General features: G+C 24.0%; 1 protein-coding gene across 2 annotated transcripts in view; it reads left to right on the top strand.

The window, feature by feature from the left end:
- The window catches only part of LOC105360532 (uncharacterized), a 183701-nt gene that overhangs the window by 71173 nt on the left and 95695 nt on the right, over positions 1 to 16833 (top strand). For both annotated transcript variants that reach the window (XM_011497454.1, XM_011497452.1), the window contains exon 6: positions 6510 to 6711. In XM_011497454.1, coding sequence (XP_011495756.1) covers positions 6510 to 6711 — 202 coding nt within the window. The remainder of the gene's footprint in view (positions 1 to 6509; positions 6712 to 16833) is intronic.

Genomic DNA, 16833 nt, shown 5'->3' with positions numbered 1-16833 from the left:
TTAAATATTTATATATTAGATGTGTAAAGGCTGTTAAGTAATTATAATCTAAAATACAAAAATAAATCTTTCTGTTAATAATGGTATTTTATTATTGTACAAAATAAGCTTTAAATAAGTATTAAAAAAAAAAAAAAAAAACATATATTAAAAAATATTGTACAGCTTCTTTAATAGTTTTTTCATATCCTTTTTAGTAGTAAAATAGTAGAAATGTTAGTCAGATATAAATTTGTTAATAAATATTTTTTATTTCTGCAACAAATAAGCACTAAGAACAAAAATGTAATTTCGACTATTGAGTTAATAAAGTAATTAAATCTGAAAATTCTTTATTGTATATTTCGTAATGATTTATATTTAAAAATTTAATTCTGATATATTTTTATTTATTGTGGGTATATTTGATCTGAGGCATAATAATATATAAATAATTTAGTCTTCCAATGAATGCTTGATAATGAAATACGGATGCATATGGATAGCTATTTTTCATACAGACATGGTATTGTTTATAATTACTATGTGATTCTATAAGTAAACTGAATTTAAAATTACTATAAATTCTAGTGAAAAAAAAAATTAAACTAATATATTTTAATTTCCAATAAAACTAGTGAAATTGAGAATTATAATTCGTTGAATTATAGTATTAAAAGCGTTTCAATAGATATCTAATCTTTCTATAATTTAAAACAGAAATCATTTGTATTAAAAGTGATAGAATCTTCTTCTTTTTTTTTTTTTTTTTTTTTTTTTTTTTTTTTTTTTTTTTTTTTTTTTTTTTTTTTTTTTTAAATTATATTGAAGAACTCCTACAAACTGGATAAACGACTAAATTTCTGTGTTTATTCAGTTATAAAGACTTTGAAAAGTCTGAAAAATCTAAGTAACCGAATTTCAAACATATACCTGGAAGATCCATTTGTGTTAGACTTTTTTACTCTCGTACATTCGTTAAAGCTTCATATAAAGTTTACAACTCTGTTACAACTACGTGAACTTATTCGACTCACATAATAAACTTAATAGACATGTAGAAACTAAAAGAAATCATTACTTTTTCTAAAGATCTTATGTATTTTCTAAAAGTAATAAGTCCATTATATTAATGCTGTTGCACTTATCGAATAACTGAGTTTATAAAGTAAGCTTAGAAGAAAATCTAATTAAATTATCCAGTGAGAACATTATTAAACTTTCTATTTGTTACTGTATTAATTAAAAATTAAAATATAAATAGTTCACTATTTACTTATGCAATATCTCGTGAAAATAAAATCTATCATTAAAATATTTAATTTTTCTTTTTTTTTATTAACAATTTTAATAACTATAAATTTATTTTATTTATGATGAAAATTGTTTAAATTTTATGTAAGATAAGCCTGAAAATAATTTTTTTAACTATTAATCTAAAATTAATCTAAAAAAAAAAAAAATATATATATATATATATATATATATATATATATATAATAAAATAAAACAAAAACAAATTATAAATTATAAGATAATAATTTGTAAAATTCTTTAAAAATTTTATTATATTCACTATTGATTTGTTCTTGAAAGGAATTCCATATTTAATTAAACATTTCTCAGCTTGTAAGAAATATTAAGACAATCTAAATTTTTACCAAGCTGAATACTAAAGTATATTTTTATTAATTCAATATTCTATTATATTCAGATTATATTTGATATTATTTCTATAAAATACTAAAAACACTGTATTAAAAAAAGGAAATTTGCCTTAGCACTAAATGAAATTCTCATATTAGAATTGTCACAACTTCATAAAATAAAAAATAACACTAGTAAATACAGTATTATAACTGCACTTATGATATATAAGAACATTTATAGATTTTTAACAATTTCATGTATTTGTATGTATAGTATATCGCAAATAACTGATATACTTTATATTAAATCTATTATTATGTTTTATGGAAAAAATTATGCAGTCCATGTAAATTCGGTTAAGCTTAAACTTTTGTAATTTTAAGATTTAGTTGAATTTTGCATATATAAACTCTTATTTATAGATTTTCCTATAACTTTTTTACTTTCTAGCAAATGAAGTAACATATTTCTACATTCTAAAATATATGTTATAAATTTACGCAAATAATAAAAGTCAGGATTTGTTGTAGGAGATATTAAATGTCAAATATTATGTAGTTTTTGTAAATGAAACGTATTAAATGTCATTTCAAAAGATTTTAAATATCAACTCTAAATATATTATTAAAATGATTTATTTGCTAACAAAATATGAAAAAATTACTTCATTTTTACAATTAATAAAACTATTTTACTTTATTACTTGTTTAGTTGTGATAATATAATGATGTTTTATTTGATTAACAATGAAAAGGTTTTAAAATTGTTCAAAAAATTTCTAAACAATTATAATTTTATAATTATGTATACATGCTGTTTTAATACTTCTTCAAGTCGAAAATATAAACAAATTATATTTTCTCAATATACTTGATTTCATGAATATCTATTTTATCGTTTTATAATTAAATTTTTTTTATGACAATTATCACATCGGTATAACTATTTATTTAGAAACTTTTTTTTTTAATTTATAATTGAGTCAGATATTATAACGTAAGATACATATTATGTATGTATATCCTAACTTATAGATATAAATAATTAAATTATCACTATATGAAAATAAAATAAATGTATATATATATATATATATATATACAGATAAATAGAAGACTTACAAGAATATTAAACTGTTTAAAGATGGTAATCGCCTATAAAAATGCATACAGAGAATTTTATTACTGCAGCATTTTAATTTAATTAATCAGAGAAACAATTAAATTTATGTTAATTATAAATTGCCTGAGTTTATTTTACTTACTGTTTTGAATTGACTATCATCAACTAATTGTATATATATATTCAGAAATTTCTTTGTTTTATGAAATATTTATTTTGAAAATACAAAAAAAAGCACACAGTTTCGATTGATCTGATTACGACTGGTGATTTTTAAGTCTAAATATAAAAACGTGGATTATGAAATTATAACAAGAGCTTTGAATGAAAATATCTATAAATTTTGTCAGATAGATACATATTTTGTTGAAATGATACAATTTAAAAAAAAATATTATAAAATATTTTTAGTTATAATTTTATTATTGAAATGTTAATAATAATTAAAACGCAAATATATTATTATTTTAATAATTTTAATATAAATAAAATAAATAAAAATAAAAATATGCTAGTTTAGAAAAATTATTGTTTCAAGTTCTGATCTTTAAAATATTTAAATTATAAATAACATGAGAAATTTTTAAAATTAAATTTTAACCAATGTGAACAAATTAATTATCAAAACATTTTAATAATCACGTTCGCTAATTTTCTGATTTAATAAATAAATTTTAATATATTAGAGTTTTTCTTTTAAAAATTGGTTCCGTTATACTGTCAAATATATTAATAAAATAATTAATATAAGCTTGTTAACTCTTGGTTTACACAATCAAGATTATTATAATTTGTTAAAAGATTTTTATTTATTTTTGTATATATATATATATATATATATATATATATATGTTGGTATGTGTAAGAGCTCCCTAGCATTGATTTTCAAATATTCTAGGTAATAAAATTATATTAATAGTTCTAGGGATTTGCCATTTTGTAGCTCCACTTAATCGAATGACTTAGAATTTATCCCTTATACATCGAAAAGGGCGAAATAGACTTTTCTACTGGTGCCGTGAAAAAGGACGGATTACGACGATAACTTGTTTCGCTTCTATCGCCCCAACGAGGGTATTTTATATTATAGGTAAAGGTCAGGAGGAAAGTCGAGTGTAGCTTGTGTTAGAAGGGTCGGACGTTGTGAGTGTTGAGCGGTAGTTCACCGAAAAGCCGAGTTTCTCTTTTTTAGAAAAACGATTCCCCTTTATACATTTGCCCGAGGGCTGGTTCAAGTGTTGAGTTGCAGAAGCACAAACATTCGACTATAAAGACAAACTAAATGGTGTACTGAGCCAAATGGCATATCCAACCACTAAGAATGCTCGCAAGCTTCTTGCGACAATGATATAAGGCCAATCCTCCAAGAGTGTCGGAAACAAACTTGCATCATCATGCTCAGATATCAAAATGCTTATCAAACTCATTCAAGCTTTTTGCGAAATCCTCCAATTTTTGTTATTATTAATGATTACTGCAGCTCTATGTATTATATGCTTGCGAAACATTTATTTCTCGGAGGCTAAAGTGTAATGCAGCCATCAATGTATATTGTGTCGAATATAAAATACATTCAATCGTAGTATTAAAGATTTTTCCATTCTATCATAACAATTTGTAAATATAGTTTTCTATTTAAAATAATGTATGAATTAGAATGCAGATAAAAACAGTATTAGATTGTATTACATGTGAACAACGTTTAAATATCTATAGTGTAGTGAGATTTCAAAAACAATCATGTAATTAACACAATAATAATAATTCTTTATAAAATTGAGAAAAACATATTTACTTAATATAGCGATGAAAAAAAATTATATTTTTTGAGACTATTTAACTGCATCTATGTATATGTTATTTTTTAATTTTATTATCAAACAACATAACTATAAATATATCGACTTAATATAGCAAACTATTAACATTTTAATCTAGATTTAAATCGATTGTAGGCTTTAATGAAAATTGTAATTTTTAATAACACACAGACACGGAAAATACCATACACATACACCGTTTAATTATAATTTCATACTTTTTTTATACGCGTATTTCGTATCTTTATACGTATTACCGAAATTTGTTCAATTTTATTATTTTTCATAATACGTCAAAAATAAAATTTATCTTTAATCTAATGTATAACATTAAAATTACTGTTAGTTAGTTTCATTGAAGGTTCGTCGTAATAGAGAGTAAAGTTTAATCTACGCCTTAATTATGTTAAAATGTAACTAATAATTCCAAAGATATAGATTATACATTATATTTATACCACACCAATAACTTATTATGTATACTTCATAGTAATGATTTTTATTTTCATAATCGATGATGATAATTTATATAATAATTGAAAATTAATAGAAATTAGTTTAAATTTTAATGAGATAATGTATATTTTGACAAGTGAAAAGGCTATCTCCTCGTTTGTTAACGTAAAACTCTTAGTATAAATCTTTCCGGCACTTAATATTATCTTACATACAATAAGATGAGTTTACCTTATTATTAAACTATATTATTCTTATAATTTAAAGAAATAATTGTTTTGCATATAAATTTCTAAAAATTTGATATCTTTTATTTTTACCTGAAAAAAGAGATTTTTCATTCGAAAAGCAGTAACCGAATGTACATAAATAACATGTCACAATATTTTTTAATTCTATTAACTCATAAAACTAAAATATTGAATTTAGCATATTGAAAATATATAGATCGTAGTAAATTCGAGGAAGATTTTATTTGAAAAGAACAATTCATCTAATAAATAAAACTTACACGCTATTTCAACTACAAATTAAATTTGTACTTGTGTTAAATTTGAATATTTTAACGAATTAATGGTATAACTGCATTAAAGAATTGTTAAGGCTACTTATAATTATCAAGACATGGAATAGTTGTTATTAAATTGGTATATAATGTCTTATAAATATTCAAATATCTAAAAACAAATGTAAAAAAAAAATCACTTATATACCTATATATATACCTATAAATATTAAATTTTTTATAACTATTTCAACATAATCATGAATATAATGACAATTTATGAATTTAATATTCTTATATTATGTCAAACGTTCGTAAGCATAAAAATATTATATTTAAAAATAATTTTCACATTCATAGTATAATAGAATCGTACACATTAGAGCATAAATTAATAAAAGAATAGATATAATAAGGCCAAAAATTACTTAAACGATTAAAATAATATGAATATAGTAAATCATTCACAATATATATATATATATATATATATACAAGTTAGATACAATATAATGAGATTACCTATACAAATTGTTATTATTTATTGAGTTCATTATTCAAGCGTACAAAAATACACTTTGCACGAAAATTCTCTTTAACTTCTAACGATCCGAGGAGTAATTCATCGCTGTAAGAAACAATGTATAAGAGAAAAGGCCGAAATAATGTGGTTACTGCTAATAATATCCGATAATAATCTTGATTCACGGGCAAGATCAGTAAACTTAAAATTACAGCGAACTACGCCTCATTCGCTAGATGGAAAACTTAGAGCTCCATTAGTGTCGGCTCGTGGATGCTCGTTCTCGCAATTTTCTTTAGCGCCACACAACGCACAACGAACGACGTACTAATCAGGAAATTCTCTCGGTATCCCGCTCCCACCTCCTGACCCCCGCCCCCCTCTCGCACTTTTACTTTTCTGTTCTCGCCTCTGGGAAATCAATCAAAACAAACGAAATAAACGAAAAATCTAGGTGGCAATATAGCTGGGGGCAAGAGGACGGCCCAGGCGACGATCGTCGTCCAGCAGCCGTCTCTGTCCCTGGACGCGCCCGCGGCTACGATTCTGCTGAGGCCCGCCGACTCTGACGCCAAACGCAGCGAGGAGCACATGAAGCAGATACTGGACGTCACCAATAAGCTGACCCTCAAGGAAATCCATGACGTCGAGATGAAGTGAGTAATAAAGCTGCCCTTCTTATGTGTTAGCGCCCGTATTAAATGTGCTCGATGGCTTTTCTCATTCAGGAGACACTGAACTTCTTAATAAACCCGTTTTCGCGCTTTATTTATCTTTTGAATCTTTAGATCTAATATTCTATCTTACCGCTGACTACATTTTTGGTTCTCGAAGCTTTCTCCGATCGCGGGAGACCAGCTAATTATTCCCCATAAACGATTTGCTTTACCGTTTGAAAATTCACTTACGTGTCTTTAAATCTTCTTACGATAATAAATTACTTTTTGAGTTTTCTTTTTTTTTTTTTTTTTAATTTTTTTAATGAGATTTATTCAAGTTTGCATACATATTGTATTTGTTCTCAAACACCAACGAAGAATACTCAAGTTATATAAGAAAAGTTGGCTTTATAATTTCATTACAAGCTTATTTATGCAAGATAAAAGAAAAGCCGCTGGACCAGCAAGTACATTAAAACTTATAGCCCATTGCTTAAACTGTCTACAACGACTTTTGCAAATATTACTTCGTCATTAAAATTTTATTCGATTCTTATTGGCATTTATTCTATTTTTATTTATCATTATTATCATTGTTATCATAATTATATCTGAGATACGTTGAAAATGAAGGAATCAATTTTTTGTATTATTATAAATTTAAGCTTTATAGAGGCCATTTCCTTTATATCTATTATTATAATGAATTATATGAAGTAAGCATATAAAGTATCATGCCCAAGGTATTATTTTATATCACGGGTACGTGTAATATTACCATAATGATAATATAGCGGCGAGTTATGAGAAGTTTTCGTAATTATCATCAATGCAATTTGCTTACAAATTTTTATTATTTACGTGATAAATCGTTTACAAAAGCATTTTCTGTTTCGTTATTAAAAGTAATGATAAATACTATTTCGATATTAATTACAAATTAAATCCAAATTACTGTACATATGTATTGTATATTATTATTTTCTACTATAAATGTTAGGGAAAAAATTGGCTAAAAATTATCTCAAATAAAAAACTAAAGTACTCGGTATTCTTTTTATTAGTAGTTGGATTTTAAATTAAATGATTATTTCTGCAAGACTTTCCTCCTGCGAATTCTACTTAACTACCCAAGCTCAAATTAAAATGATCCTATCTATTCTATTACACTTAATCGACAATGAAATCGTTACAAAATAAATATACATAAAAAAAATCTGCTACTTTATATATTTCCTAAATTTAATTTCTAAAAATATTTAAATAATTCGCTGCAATTTAAGTAAATAATTGAAGGATCAATGAAAACTTCATTTATGTAAATAAATTTCATATTAAAAGCCAATTAAATACTAATGTATTCTAATATTAAGCAAATATTCCAAAATGCATGTATTACAATACCTTCGCTTCTCCCATAAATTGCTATACAAAACGTATAAACTAAGAACATAATAATATTTTGTACTATGTAAAATTATAATTTGGGAAAAATAAAATAGAATTAAATCATATTGAATAATAGTCTCTTTTATGACATATCATTTGGAAAATCATAAAATATTAGTAACTATCTTCAATGTTTTGTCTAATGAAACAAAAAACAAAAAATAAAAAACAAAATCGTGATCGTTATGTTACTTTTCTTAAATCTTTTAACACCAAAATGAAATTGCTTTTATTTATAACTATGAAATTTCGTTTCAAACATTGAAACATACAAATCCTTTAATGGAATAATAATATATGTAATAAATCCAAAACAATAAGAATAATTAAACTAGTACCATACTTACTTCTCATAAATAATAATAAAATTGTGCGAAATTGTTAAAAAAAAAAAAAAAAAATTATTCGTGTTTGTACATACGCATTTATGTGCATATTTGAATATCAAACGCAAAGCATACCTAACTTTCTTAATAATAATTCATTGTGACAAGGCAGGTGTCAAGCAAATGAGAATAGAGTAAACTAAGGCAAATCCTCAAAAAAAAAAAAAAAAAAAAAAAAAAAAAAAAAAAAAAAAAAAAAAAAAAAAAAAAAAAAAAAAAAAACTCGTGGGGTTAAAACTTACTTAAAACGGTGAGATAAGAAATTTTTTTATATCTTTGTATGTTAAATTTAAATTTCTTCTATATTTTTGTATTACATTGTTAGAATATACTCTTTATTATATGACTATATACTTATAAATGGAATACAACGTTAATTTTGTAAATATTTTTTTGAATATTATTATTCGAGTAAAGTTGAAGCTCTCTACCGAGCGTTTAATTTAATTATAAAACTTCAATTCTATTCGTTTCTTACCATATAGTCGTATATAATTATTATTCATTATTTGTAACACAAGAACAATATTATTTTTGGGCTATCGCGTACACTGCAACTCATTTATTTCTCTAATACTTCATATTTACAAGTGAGCGATGTTGATTAATGATCATACTCGTGCAATTTTTCCTATTATTGAGACAACCATATAACGCTCTCATGACGGCCAACATTATTCCCAACGTCCATAAACTATGTTGCGTCGGTGCTTCTCCTTTTCGCATATTAGGTCTGACTACCTTGATGCTTTTAGTAATACGTCTTATCTCTCTCCCTCTCGCTCTCTCTCTCTCTCTCTCTCTCTCTCTCTCTCTCTCTCTTTGTGTATATTTTTCATTATCTGTCATACGTATGACTATTTTTATCGCTGTTTTACTACTTATACATCGTAATAATGCTATACGAAACAATTTATCTTATTATACACCTTCTATATTTTAATAAAGTTCCTAAGCTCTTTATTATACTTATATAATTCAACATTATTGCTATTAAGATATTTTTTAATAATTTCCATTCTTTAAGTACCTCTTTAAGATAATATTCATCTCTCCATTTGACTTATCTGTCAAATTAGGTTAAATTTAACAAGCAAACGTACAATCATATTACATAAATAATAAAATTAAAGATCATTTTTGTAATAAGTTTTGCAAAAAAAGTACAACTGTTGAATGAATGAATACTTACCTATTTACGTGACTAATGTCTCTAATAATATCATAATATTCAAATCATTTATAAAGAATAAGAAATAGGAGATTTAGAATTCGAATTACTCCTAAGCTTTCTAAGATACTTTCTTGGTATAGTCTTATATAAATTGTATGTAATACTGAAATTATAACTTCTTATACAAAATTAACAATTTAATCATGCGTCGAACATAATAATTAATTATAAAAAATAATTACAATAATACGTAACAAAGTAATTTGCATTATAAAATAAATTAACAACTTTTATTAGTCATTATTAAAATTCTACATTTTCAGTAATTACTACAATTTTATATATTTTGCTTTTTATTATTCAAAAGAATAATATATCGTCGTAATAAAAGATTTTACACGCCGATGATTCATTAATGTAAAATTATTTAATACGATACTTACACATTATACGAGATGGTTTAATAACATTGTTTTGCAATAGTTATACTAATTTACTTTTTATTGGAGATATAATTTTGTAAGCCCTTATATTCGCTTATGACGAATATAAAAATGTAGCATATAAAATTAAAGATCATTAATTCTTAAAATTATGTTAATGTAATAAAAATACAAAAATAACAATATAAATTTGGTTTTATTATAATATTATAATATATAATAATAGTTATATAGTTTTTCAAATTTCAATTGAGAAGAACTTTTGATGATCAAATCAACATTTGATCTATGAATAATCAGCGCACATTTATCACTTCTCAGGATAGCATAATATGTTAATTACTACTAATAGCATTTTTTTTTTAAATTACATGCGAAATCTATATTCATATTAATAAAATTTTGTCCGCTATGAAAAATCATACAAAGAGCCATGTATAAATGTTTTCTAAATAATAATAAATTCATTACTCGATTGTGTTATTTTGTTATTGTTTTTTTTTTTTTTTTTTTTTTTTTTTTTTTTTTTTTTTTGTAAAGTATAAGAGTCCTTGGTAAAAGATTTTCTTTACATAAACTCCGAATAAATTCGATATTGATATTCTCGCCAGTGTGCTTTTTCGATAATATTTATGTAAACACATTTCCAGTTTGATCCACCTATTAATATAGATTTACATAAATTCTTAGGATAATAATTTATGAAATCACTTTAAATAAAAACGGTTTTTTCTTCATTTATATTTTCATTATAGAAAATTAAAAATGATTAAAAGTGATGTGGAATGTTACAAAGAAAAGTCAATCTTTTTCGTTTCATATTAATTTTATAATTAAATAACATAATCATTTACTGTTTGAATACTCTACCATTCACGTACTTTATGTTAATTATTTTAAAAGATTATATAGCAAACGAGAAAGGTAAATAACTTATGTAAATGATTCAACATCATGTTAAAATCATCCAATATATCTGTTTTCATATCATTTTTCGTTTAATTGCAATTTAGTCCAAACAATTTAGTTGTAATAAATATTATAGATAAATAAAATTCTAAAATTTCATTATTAAAAACTTACTTGGTACAATGGCGTATAAATGAACATTTCTATAAATTTATATTTTCTTTGATTAATGTATTATTTTCACATTTCTATATTTATCTTATGATATTTCTTCAATTATTAATAATCGTTATCATCACATCTGCCAACTAACATTTAATTCATTAAATTACAATGCATACCTGCTGATAGACCGAGCAGAAGTATTGCACGCGAGTTGGTATTTAATTCATTTGATCTATATATACACAATTTCCTCATCAAGGCTACATTCATCTTATTGTCCAATTTTCTAAATTTTTTTATTTCGATCTATACTTCTCCCTATTCTCCTGTACATTCACTGTACTTTAGTTTTCAATTCTTTTTTTTATGTTTTTTTTTTTTACTGCCTTTCAGTTATATGTTTTCTTTTATGATTAGGTTTGTATAATGTCTCACTTTATATTCCTGATTTGTTCTATACTTTTTTTCAAGATATTTATATTTTTTTTTTTTATGTAGCATTAAGAGTAAGAAAATTTAAAAATGTTCAATCTATTGACAAATAATAATTTGCATCGAATATAGAATTTAATGATTAAAAACCAATTTTTAAGTATTTATCTATTAATGGAATAAAAATTTACACTTAAACGCTACAATTATATCATCGATCTGCACTTTGTTAAGAAAGATACTGCAAAGCCAATAATATTGTAGTCAATACACCACTGTAAATTATCCTTCAATCCCTTTTAATCTTGAAATACTTATACCTTCACCACCTTCACCATCAACTTTTAAATGAAATAAATATTTTGAATGTTACTACGAACAAAATTTGTATTTATACATGTAACTTATATCACGCTGTTATTTTAGATAAAGCGAAGAAAAAAAATGATTTAATGAAAGGTAATTAATGACTATAGTAACGTGTATTAACATGCTGAAATACTGAAAAATTTAGTCCATTATTTATTAACTAAGCATGATTAAGGAATTAAATTTTAATGAAATTTGATATTAATAAGATAATGCTGAGTTATACGAAACCTAATTAACTTTTTGTATCTGAATACATTAACGTAGTACATGATATAGTTTCTATTCGATTTACTACAATTTTTGTTGTCGTTATTACTTTGATTATGATATATGATATATTTGATTATTGTAATATTTATTACTATAGTTCCCTACAGACTAAAAAATTTGCCATTTTTGTTCAAATCTATTAAAATATTGAAATTCTATACTTTATTGCAAATAATAACATTTCTTCCTATCAAAAATAAGTTTGCGATTTTTAATATACAATATATAATAGATAAAATGTATAAACTAAAGTTAAACATTATTTATGTATAATAATATTTTTCTGACTATTAATTCTAAAAAACAGTGTTTTAAAATTATATGAAAGTACGCATTCTTTCTGAATTTCAAAATCTAATAAGAATTCTAAGTACTTCATTATTTCTTTATTGCTTTTATATTATTATGTTTTACTTGCATCTAAAGGTAAATCTTTTTTAATTATTCACTTCACGCGCATATTCGGAATATATAAAATGTGCTTAAGTTATGACTTAAATAAAATAAATATGATATACAAAATTCAACCATTTGCGAAAACCTTATGTATATTATAATAGTACATAGTAATCAAATTTTATTTCAATGCCTCATTACTTATGTTATCATATTATCCACAACACTCTTTATATATACGTGCGAATAATATAATATATTGTATTAAATGTATTAATTAATAGATATTAACAATATGAAAAAAATATAAGTAAGTTGATAAACGTCCAAAAGATAAACAGGGAAACATTAAAATGAAATGTGATACATATATAATCAAAATACAAAAAATATATATCTTATTTCATTTTTATTATCAGTCCTTATGTATTTTAGTAAAAATATTAAAGAAGTCATATGAATAACTTAATAATATTATATTACGTTTTATATCATGATAGATAATATATTACAATTTTTTACTTGGAACGTGTAAAAGAATGTACAATATTAGTTGTAATTACATTTTAAAACTTAAAAATATGTATCCAATTAAATATTATTAAATGATATATATATATATATATATATATATATATAATAGTAACAAAATACAATAAAAGAAATAAAATATATATTTTATTTAAATGTTATTATTACTGATGATTAGAAAAAGCAAAATTCAGTATTTCTTAAGTATAAAACGTATAGTTCTTATTCATTCTTCATTTTATATTTAACCGAAACTAAATAAAAAAATTACCTTTTAGTATCTAAATATAATCACTTGATGATAATTATATAAATAATACGTTACTATTTATGATTATTAAATAAAAATTATAAAAATTTAATAAATACAGATTATGAAATGTTTAAATCAGTACGAATGAAATCAATTTAAATATTTACAATACATTATTGTACATTGTATTATTTGTTTCCAATAATAACAAAATTAATTATAATCATACTTTGAGGGTTATTTATTCCATAACATATATACTTAAAATATTATCTAATATTGATTTAAAGACTATAATTTAATTTTAATCCGTCTAGTAATTATCTAAACAATTATTTCTTAATACATAAAATGTGGGATAACTATAAAAACAATTATAATTTATTTTATTAAAATATTAAGTACTTGACAAAATTTTATTTCACATTCACGCTGAATTTGTTAATTTTGAACTTTCACGCATATAGAATAATTCTTTCAACATTTAATAGAAAATTAAGCATTTGCTTTGAAATTATTTATATAAGAATAATAATCAGTGTATATTTTGTAAATGATTTATACTATTATATATATATATATATATTGAGTAAGAAATATAAACGTATATTAAATACGATAAAAAAATATTCTTTTAATATGTCAAATTTTAGGACAATAACTATTACAAAGAGAAAATATATAAAAAAAAAAAAGTTTATACCTAATTTTATATCCAGCAATTTAAATATTGTAATTCGTACAAAATAATTCATGCTATTCAAGCTTTTCGTCATTCTTTATGAATGGAATGTTCAATAACGAAAAAAATTGAAATAAATTAAAATTACTTTAATATAATGTAATTTTGAAGGATAGAAATTTACATTAAACAGTATTTGTTATTTTCCTATATTGTATTAAATTAGCGGAACTGATATTTTTCATAACATAATTTTGATAATGACTAAAAGCAAGATTCTAAGAAAAAATTCTTTAACTGTAACAAATAATTTTTATATAAATATCTTGCATCTAATTTGTAATATATAATACGCCGATTAAATTATGAACTTTCAGTAATTCACTCGGAACAACAGACACATGCTAAAATATTTCAAAACAGTTAAAAAATTATATAGAATCATTCTTTCCGTTATATTAAATATTTGACAATGTCGAAAAAAAAAAAAAAAAAAAAAATATTTAAGTTTGTCCAAGAATGTCGTTAAATATTTTATGATTATATAACATTCAAGTTACTAATAATTAAAATGTTGATAAAATAATATGATTTTAGAAACAAGACATTGTTGATGTATGACATTGGTAATTAGTATTTTCCTATTATTCTTTACGATACGTTTATAAAGTATAAAGAATACTTTATTAGTTATAATAAAATTTGATTTTTTTAATTAAAAATTTAGAGATATAAATATAAATAAATGTTGATTTATATGATTAAATATGTATTTCTATTACTATTAAACGATAAATATAAAGAAAATAAACAACAGTTAAGTTCAATATTTCTCTAGATTAAACCAACTGCTTTCAACTCAATGCGACGGCTAACGAAATAATGGATTCTAGTCGATCAATGTTATGTGTGAAGATCGGAGAAATAAATCTGTTATCGATTTGAGCTTTAAGCACTTATTCATTCGCTTATGTATGAAAAAAAGTACGAGAGAGAGAGAGAGAGAGAGAGAGAGAGAGAGAGAGAGAGAGGCAACGTTACGTTATATTGTATTTTGTGCATGTGCTATCGATGCTACGTACGTCTGTCTCTTGCATGTCATGACCACGCGATTCCAATTGCTTGACGTCTTGTACCGTCATTAGCTACTCGGAGTCTTTTCGATCCATCCTGTCGATGCTAATCAGCAATTGCTGATCAAAATAATATATCAAGATCGTCTGTGTCTCCTCGCTCGCGACACGAAGGATTGATGATTAGCACGAAATGACTCTCCCGTCTGTGGGAACATTACTTAAAGTCACTATCCGCTTGTCAATCCACTTAAATGCGTCAATTTTCTGAAATCCCTCTTCAAGCATTCGGTAATTACTTACAATGATCAGTGCTTATTATTAGTCATCATTCAATGTCGAAATTCACTACATTCACACACAAAATCGCTGATTCCCTTATTGCACTTCGCTTCAATGATTTATCGTGTTCTATTTCGTTTGTTCTACTCGTATCCAAGTATCCACCAGGTCAAGTATCCACGAGTCAAAGAATCGCGATAGCGTATGCGACATTATATGATTGATGCAGCTCGACAAATTTTATTCAATGACAGTTGTAGAGGAAATTGAAAAAATTGAAAAATAATTTCCATATCAGATTTATATATAGTACAAATGCACTATATTGTATTTTTAAAGTCCTTTCTCTCTCTCTCTCTCTCTCTCTCTCTCTCTCTCTCTCTCTCAATTTTCTACTCTAAATAGTCGTACCTTTTAAGTGAATATTAAATTTCACACGATTCAACACATTTTTCATAAAAATTCAAAAGGTATGATTTAACGAATTATTAAATTGTAAATTGCGCTTAATTATTAGAAAAGCATTAAAGTAATTGAAAATGTCATGTCAATTAATTTAATTTATTGATTATTTATGAAATTTTTATATTGCGTAATATTTCATGAAACTACAATATTAGTAGTAGTATTTTTTTTTTTTTACATTGTTCTAAACCTAAAGAAATTAACAAAAATTAACAGTCATGCATCCAATTAATGTGAAAAATGATTTCGTAGTTACGCGAACAATTACTACATAATAGGAGCCTGTAATACAATTTTTTTACTTAAGTTTTATAATTAATAGATGCAATTGTATGCCCAATTTATTAAATATTTTCAAAACACACTATTATACGATATAAATAATAAATTTAATTTATAAAATGCATCTCTTCGAAATTGATGTAGTTTTTATTGGCTCAAACTGCCAATGATTGGATAGTTTTATAATAATTTACCGCCCGCGCTGGTCAAATGTAAATGCTAGGGAAGGAATTAAGTGAAAGAAGAGAATGTAGAATTATCCTGCGTTTTCGATGAATTTATGGTTTATTTTACAATTTATAAAACAATTACATTATTGATGTATTGGATGCGTCTCAAGTTTAATTGTAAAGATGCGATTTCTTGTGACGGATGTTTCACTACACAAGATGATCCTCGAGTCACGGACACGGACTGGACTTTGTGTACTCACAGTGATACGGTGACCTTGATTTGATCCTGGGATGAGTAGTTTACCATTGTTCACGCACCGATGAAGGAAATTTAACGTTAAGACCTATCAACTGCTGCACAGGAGGGTTGATGTATGATCTT

This window comes from Ceratosolen solmsi, unplaced genomic scaffold (genome assembly GCF_000503995.2).
Source record: "Ceratosolen solmsi marchali unplaced genomic scaffold, CerSol_1.0 scaffold47, whole genome shotgun sequence".
Taxonomy (NCBI): domain Eukaryota; kingdom Metazoa; phylum Arthropoda; class Insecta; order Hymenoptera; family Agaonidae; genus Ceratosolen; species Ceratosolen solmsi.
This window is presented reverse-complemented; position numbering and strand designations above follow the sequence as displayed.